General features: G+C 34.9%; 2 protein-coding genes and 1 non-coding gene across 3 annotated transcripts; all 3 read right to left on the reverse strand.

Moving 5' to 3' along the window:
• Positions 1-473: 473 nt before the first annotated feature.
• On the reverse strand, positions 474-1,863 carry EV154DRAFT_426301 (major facilitator superfamily domain-containing protein; the record flags this gene model as incomplete). Its single annotated transcript, XM_051596298.1, has 2 exons — positions 474-1,683; positions 1,745-1,863. The coding sequence occupies 2 exons, from the start codon at positions 1,861-1,863 to the stop codon at positions 474-476; spliced, it is 1,329 nt and encodes a 442-aa protein (XP_051454556.1).
• A 413-nt stretch (positions 1,864-2,276) lies between these two features.
• Positions 2,277-5,497, reverse strand: EV154DRAFT_518820 (armadillo-type protein). The gene is made up of 13 exons (XM_051602674.1): positions 5,121-5,497; positions 4,849-5,024; positions 4,712-4,796; positions 4,509-4,630; positions 4,334-4,446; positions 4,142-4,279; positions 3,885-4,051; positions 3,720-3,788; positions 3,556-3,649; positions 2,984-3,492; positions 2,784-2,915; positions 2,537-2,722; positions 2,277-2,474 (listed from the first exon to the last, which is right to left on the reverse strand). Exons 1-13 carry the CDS (start codon positions 5,328-5,330, stop codon positions 2,367-2,369), a joined length of 2,109 nt encoding a protein of 702 aa, XP_051454557.1. The 5' UTR covers positions 5,331-5,497; the 3' UTR covers positions 2,277-2,366.
• Positions 5,498-8,070: 2,573 nt separating this feature from the next.
• EV154DRAFT_t96 lies at positions 8,071-8,143 on the reverse strand. The gene has a single exon. It is a non-coding gene; the product is annotated as a tRNA-Thr (tRNA).
• Positions 8,144-8,206: the final 63 nt, after the last annotated feature.

Below are 8,206 nucleotides of genomic sequence, written 5' to 3' on the forward strand. Positions count from 1 at the left end.
ATTTTTAGCCATGAGAGCACCTATTTATTTTCTCTCCGATCTCTTCGGAGGTATCACAATTGGGGGTGGGTGATCAAATTTAGCTACAACTCTCATTATTAATATTTTTACTGGGAATGCAATATAATGGTGTAACGTATAAAGATATAGTTTTTTTATTTTTTTTGGTGTTTCGTGGACACAAAATTATTTGATATTGGTCACCTATATTTTGACATATCAGTGCTACAAAGAGAAATGACACTTTTATATATAATTATTATGAATTGCTTACCAAAGAAAAAAATTAGGGTCTAGTTTCCCGTGCATTATATTTTAAAGCTCGTTTGTGACACGCCCGACAAAAAAAAAAAAAAAAGGGTAAAAATAGATTTTGGGGATGAAAAAAAAAAGGGGGGGGGGGAATAAAAATTATTTATTATATTATATTACAAAAGAGAGAGAGAGAAAAAAAAGAGAGAGAGGTATGATTTTTAAGAGGAATGAGAAATAGTATAATTGTTCTTTTCCATACTTCCACCATCTTCAATGGTTTCGATTTGACCACCGACCATGACTTCGGGAGTATGACCATCAATCAAGTTATCCACCTGTTCCACCGTGACATCTGTCACCTTGAAACAAACAATATAGGTCAAGAGAAGTCCCACACCTTCCAATGCAAAGTTAATATAAACTTGTGTCATAAAAGGTGTATGCACTGCATCCACTTGAGATGAAACAGCTGCAAAGGCATTTTGGATGGTCTTATAGAATCCACCGTATCTGGAAGCACGTTCGGTGTCATTTGTCATTGTACCAAGCAACCAGTAAATAAAGCCTTGATAGATAGCATCAACGAAACCAAAGACAGCGTAGAGGATGACATAACCAGCATAATTGGGAGAATAGATATCTTCTTGGACATAACCCTTGACCTTGACACTATCGTAGGTAAAGTTTCTTTGGACAAAGATACAACCAATCCAAGAAGCACACAAGACAGCTAAAATAAAGGTATTGGCGAGAATAGCACGCGTTTTACGATTTCCGAGTTTAGCCCAATCGAGCAACCAACCAAAGACACCAGCGCCAATAATTTGGAAAAGCCAGTACAATAAATTATTTAAAGAACGAGCACGAAGCGTGAAATAGCCACCACCGTTATAAACTTGAAATTGATAGGTGTAAAACCAGTTTGAACCAGCAAACAGAGGGATTAAACAAATCATTTTCCAGTCCAGAAATAACTTGAAGATTTCGGCAGCCTCTCGTTTCCAGTTGGAGAATTTATGAAGGGATACAGGAGAACCATTGGAGCGAATGACTTTGTGTGCGGGTAAGAGAGCTAAAGAGAGGAAGGCACCAAAACCCATGATACACATGAAACCAATGTAAGTGCCAATCTTGACAGTGTTTGCACCATCATCGTTGGTAAAGTTGTTACCCAATGGAATGGCAGCACCAACAGTGGCGCCTAAATTAAAAACCATCCAAAAGATCGAAAAGGCTTTACCCTTATCTTTTTCGTCAGGATAAGACATCATGATACCGGCTTGAGCTGTCCATAAGAAACCGGCACCGATACCAAGAATGGCACCAGTAGCAATTGTGAATGCAGCGTTTGTTGTAAGGTAAGAACCCACATAGAGAAGATAGGCAAGTGCAGCAGGAACAAGAATACGATGACCAAAGATATTGAAACTATAAAAAAAAAGTTAATAATTTTATAACTTTTTTTTCATCATTTGGTTGTGTTTCTTACACAGGGGCACCAATTAAGGAACAAACAGTAAAGGTAACTGCTAAGGCAGTGTTTGCATCATTGGTAGTTTTGGGATCAGACTGACCTGCACCACCCATACCGTTCAAGGCATTGAACATACCGGGACAGCAGAAACAGATAAATCCGACCAAGAAAACTTGAAAGTTTGGATCATTATAGCGAAAGGGTAATTTGAATCCCATAAAGTTAATATTGTGTTTTATAAAAAAAAAAAAAAGATAAAAAAGAAAAATATATAAAAAAAGAAAGGGAGAATCCCGCTTCCCTTTCTTATAAGAAATCGGACTTGATAATCATTTACAAAAAAGGGTCCTTTATTTCTGTGTGACTCCAAAGGACTATTTGTAAGGTTTCAATTAAGGAATTCCCACGCAAATATTTGTCAAGAGAAAAAAAAAAAGATAAAAATATATACAGATTACGTTATGATGAACAACCCTGAAAAACTGCACCCTGTTTGCTAAAACCCTTCTTTTTTTTTTTTTTTTTTAATTTTACATGATATAATAAAGCATATATTTTTTATCATTTCACTCTTTTTTTTTTTTTTTTTGTTATCCCATGGAACGACATTGATTGGTTTAGACAAAAAAAAAAAAGATTATTTTCTCTCGGTTTTTTTATATTTAATAAAAGCGTTTAAATTGTCTAGTGCTTCATCACCTCTCATTCTGAGGTCAAAATTCTTTCTACGATCAATGGATTTTACCTGAGAGAGAAAAAAAGTTAAAAAAAAAAAAAAAAAAAAGGTGGGGTAAGAAGAGAACATACCATGGAACGAATGGATGGGAGTATCTGTTTCAAATTATTTAAAAAGGCGCCTTCGACAAATACTTGTAAATCATAATCAAATTGGGCATCACTGTAAACATCAAATAACAAGTCAAGTGCTTCAACTACAACAGCTGGTTTGGTTGTCTTGTCATTTAACAAATTCATAATAAAGATACCGATTGTCTAATGAGAAAAAGAGTTACTAAAATTAATTTTACACATCTCTGTTTGTGCTACCACTTACTTTGTTTGTCTGAACATCTCCTGAGCGCATTGCAATTGGACCCAAACAGCCGACTATTTTTACTCGCATTGATTCCAATGGAATCATCTCATAGGTCCCACATAATGCTCCCACATCCGTCTCATGAAGCGGCTAGTAAAAAAAATAAAAAAAAGATAGATTAGGGTTATTATCTAATACAACTCCGATTCACTTCTTACTATATCCTGTCCAAGTCCACGTCCAAGTGCCCAAATACAACTAATGACAATTTCCAAAATACAATCTCTAGCCCATTCTTCTGGTTGACTACTTGCAACCTGATTGGCCATATCAAATAACCAACGCCATAACTGAACGGCATCGGATCTGTACTGTTTAAACCAGTATTTCTTTGGCAAGTCGTTCATGGTCAAGAGGAAATTATTGAGACACTCCAAAGCACGTTGATGCGTTGTCACAAGGCCCTGTGTGACAAGCGGAGAAAGGTTCATTTGATGGTAAGAAATCGGAGTTGCCGTAGAAAGACGGATCAACTGTGGGAATATTTGGTGTATGTAAGCATGAAGAACAGGGTTCGATTGAATCAGGGCCTCGTCTACAGCTGATGATGTTTTACCCCAGATTAACTCTTCCTCCGCTTCTTCTTCCTCCTCCTCTTCCTCCTTTATTTCTTCCTCTTCTTCGTTCTCATCTGCCATGGCTTCATCCATTTCCTGAAATCCATCCTCTATAATCTAAATGTTTAACATACGAAGCATCAAAAAAAAAGGGGGGGTGGGAGAAGAGGTACCTTCTGAATCGTCATCATGAACACAAATGTCAGCTAATAACTCCAGGGCCAATTGAGTGATCGATAGACTATCTTGCACACCCTGAACGTAAATCTGGATAAAAGATTTGAGATTACTGCTGGGTCCTGTATGTTCCCGCCGCTTTGCCCATTTTTTAAATTACCTCTTCATTTGTTAAGGGTTGTTTAGGTTTTGGGGTAATTTCTCCCGATTCCTCATGAGGTGTGATTTTCTATTTTAAAACATAAAAAATGGAAGAATGGGAAATGGTTTAGTTTATCTGTAAACAAACTGTCCTAAAAGATTGGGAATTTTTTTTTTTTTTTACCCCACTTTGAACGGCAGACACCGTATTCACAGCCGCAGATTGGATATCATAATCCAGTGCCTTGATAAGTACAGGTACCAGTAATTTATTCAGTTCATTCACTACATCTACATCTTCATCCCAGGATGTTGTCAGTCGTACTACTTGACGCACATTGATTAAAATAGCTAAAATTAAAGATATGATTAGCGTCCCTTTTTTTTTTTCTCTATCTGGTATCTTTGATAAGCAAAAAAAAAAAAAAAAAAAAATAATACCGCATGATAAGACTTGGACCATGGTATTTCCATTAGGATGCTTGATTATATTTAATAAGGATTCCACGTATTGAGGATTGTTCTGAAATTCAATAAGCAGATCCTTGTTGTCATCCGTCAGCGTGTTTAAGCATTGTCCTGATAGAAACAGTTAGTCAGCCTCACTCATGAGATAAACCCCAATCAACTTACCTGCTGCTACGACCACTCTCGAAGGGCATTGATCACCTGATAACAAAAATGATGTCAAGAATGTAATGATATTCATTCTATTAATAGCCTTGATGTATTTATCAGACGCTTCACTAACATGATTTTAAAATTAGAGATTGCAGAAAGATCATTTGATACACAATAGAGAACTTACCAAATACACCAAATGATGTAAATAAAGTTTTCAGTCACATCCCAAATTGACTTCCGTCTATCTGCATCTGCTTCATCTTGAGCGGGTGTTCCCTTTATCACAGCATCGATTGTTTGTGTAATCTACGGAATAAATCCCATTTCAGCCCTTTTTTTTTTTTTTACTGTATTATGCAAGAAACAATTCTTTTTTTTTTTTTTTACCTGAGGAAGGAGGGTGGATAAAGGTTCCATAATGTTTCTGGTGAAATATTCTTTGGCAACACTATGATCCACTGACGCAATATTTCTATCCTCATACATATTAGAAAATGGGTCTCAGAAGGGGGAGAAGAACTTACCGTAAGGCACCCAACGATTCATCACGAACTTCTTGTTGTGGATCACTCAGACGTTGAATTAGAATGGGTACCACACCTTTAGACAGCAATAGTTTTCGGGTAGAAGCGTTTGATAAAATCAAGGTGGAAATACAAGCCGCTGACCAAGCTCTTTCGGTTGGGTTTTCCGAAGAAAGCTATATTATTATTTTTTTTTTTTTTTTTTTTAAGCGTGTAAGAATGCATAATTGTCATTGTTTGAGGGGGTTCAAAACTGTTTTATTGTGCGTTACTCTTTGGACAACAGGTGTCACTTGTTCAGTAGTGGGTGGAGGCAAGTTACTAGCACCTTCTTTTACACCTTGTTCAAGTCTTCGTTGAATGGGATTCGTACGTCGCTTGGGTGTCTTCTTCTTTTGTCTTTGTTTGCCCATGCCGTTTAAAAGTGCGCGAAAAAAAAAATAATGTACAAGAAAAAAAAAAAAAGTATTACACTTACACATGGGGTGGCTTAGAGTCTCCACGTTTTTATGTGTAACATGCCTCACTTTTTTTTTTTTTCTGAAAAAAATGTCATAATAACCTCACACGTAGATCCTTTCAAAAAAAAAACAAAAGCACAATAAAAAGCTTCTTTTTTTTTCTTTGGTAGGAGAATAAGCATCCCTCCATTCTCTTGCAATAGAAATCCTTTGTTTGATCTGGTAAAAATAGCATTGTTCTACAAAATCAGACACGACATTAATTAAAGCGTGCTAGCTCACAATGCCCCCACCCCGGACTATCCATTTGCTGGTGCTACGCTTTTAAAACACATCATTTCGGAACACTTTTTTATTTTTCCCAAACATAAAAAAAAAAAAATTTGGAAAGCTAGTACGTTCTCTTTTTATTCGGTCGGTTCAACAGAGTGGCAAATTACACCGTACATTTTTATCTTACTCTGTGTTATTCCGCTTTTCAAAAGAAAGAAAAAAAAAACCATTTTCCCATCTGTTGCATTGTAATATTTTTTTTATTATTATTATTAAATCACAAATCTGTTTGGGGATTGTTCATACTGGGTTAGCAGGTATACAACCACTTTCAATGAGTTACCAAATCCAAATTATGCATAGTTTAAACCACGCCATACCACATTCTGCATGATAAAGTGGTAAGTTAATTATTGAATTTGAAAAGCAGTTATTATAGTTTGTCCCTGCACGTTAAATTCAGGTAAAAAAAAAGGGGGGGGGGGAGGAACCAGATGCGATCTACCTAGATCACAATTTTCCTCTGTCAGTAACTTTCGAATCATTTGGACACATTATCAGAAGAAAGAGATAAGGGACTTTATGAAAAAGCCATCTAAAATACTCGTTAAAGTGCCTTTTTTTTTTTCAAAATCTAAATGTATAAAGGCTCAGTCCTGTAGACGTGATATTTCTAAACTTCAATACCGCCAACCAAAGCGTCTGTTTCACAAATCGATAACGATTTCATTTCCATTTATATATATATATATCTGTTACATATGTTCTAGTGGAAGATATAAAGACGGGTACTCATTTTTTTTTTTCAATGTTGAGACTAGCCGTAAGAGCCTAAATCACTTGACTGTAGGACTTTGTACAGATCCTAAGATAGTTTGCGGATTAGAATCTTGAATAACCTTTTCCATTTTGCTACCCTCAATGTTCTAAAGCAGAGTGATGAGGGATAGAATTCTTGCGAGTTAAATACCTTTTATCTTTGGTTCATTTGATGAACTTGACGCCACCCAAAAAAAAAATTCTTCATTTCTCATTCCCTATTGCTTTTTTTTTTTTGTTAACTTCTGAGTGAGACCTAGAATTGATTAAATGAATAAATGTATCAATAATGAAAAGTTTTCTTCAAATGGAAATTCAAGATTGAATATTATTTATCTTATTTTTTGTTAGCAAATAATTCTGATATTCTTTCTCTTGTAAAGGTCTTGAAGATGCTTTAAACTTCCCCTCCCCTTTTTTTTCGTCAGGCTGCTTAATATGTGTGATGTTTGAAATGTATATTATAAATGTCTAGTAATATTACATCCTATTTTTATAATAGCACGGTAAATCTAAAACCATACAGAAAGAAGAATGCTTAACCTTATAATGGAATACTTGCCAAGGATGAAAGGGTCTCATCCATTTAGCTTATTTTTCCTTCGCTTTATTTCAATATGCACATAAATGATACAATCTATTACTATAGTCTATTACAGATTCCACGCATAAATATAATTTCTAAAATGTCATTGAAATACAGTCAGCAACTAAGAAAAGTTAGATAGGTGAGTGTCATTAGAGAGTAGTGTTCGTGAATATCATAGTTATCCACAATGAATGTTTCTGTCGTATAAGGACAGTGTTGCTTCCAGCTTCTTTAAAATCTCTGGGTTACCTTTAAAGTAATAACTTTTATTTTATTTTTTATTTTTCTTCCATGAGCGCTACTCAGCTGTAAAATAATCATTCATTTTTTATCATAACTCATGAGTGACATTAGCTTTATTTTTCATCACAGAAACTTTTACATGTTTTACTATTCGATGCTACTCCAGGAGCTCTTATATTTTCTGTCTTTATAACCGGTATTGCACCTTATGATTTGAGAGAAACAAAACTGTTTTTTTCCAGTTGTTTAATTAAATTAATGATGCATTATAATATTCAATAACGTTCTAAATTAGCATTGCCCCTGTCTGTAATTGAAGTGATTATATTTATATTGATTACTAGGCAAGCTATGTACGATGATCAAATGAAAGCTTATATCAGATGTTATAATCAAGCAAGATAAACAGTTCGGATGATAATGATAATATATGTATACATATAAAAAAAGAAGGTCTTTGTGAAAATGGTAAAATTGTATATCGTTTTACTGTTAAATTAGATAATTTATTTTTTATTTTAAAAATTGATGAAACTGTTTACTATTTTTTTTGCATCTGTCAACTTCTAGAACGGGTTAAGAGAGATGATGTACCATGTATAACACCCCAAATAGTTTTCTTGAGCGATGATGCTTGTATTTACGTTGTGTAAATACCAAAAAAAAAAGCGGGTCATACGAACTGGAGCAAGCGTCTACAAGAAAAAAAAAAAAGAGTATAAAGATGAATTGAAATTAGCGTGCTCTTCTATAAACGAGTTTTTTTTTTTTAGAAAGTTTTGCCAAACAAAATACGACAAACGTCACACGAAAATTGCATTTTGGCAAAAAAATGAATGCCTTCTATCAGAATTGAACTGATGACCTTCTGCTTACTAGGCAGACGCTCTGCCAACTGAGCCAAGAAGGCTTTTTTGATGATTTTGGAGCTTTAAAAAGCGCCCATATACGGATACCAAAACATTTAAAGCGG

The sequence above is a fragment of the Mucor mucedo genome (assembly GCF_025094135.1).
Source record: "Mucor mucedo strain NRRL 3635 chromosome Unknown EV154scaffold_91, whole genome shotgun sequence".
In the NCBI taxonomy this organism is placed as follows: Eukaryota; Fungi; Mucoromycota; class Mucoromycetes; order Mucorales; family Mucoraceae; genus Mucor; species Mucor mucedo.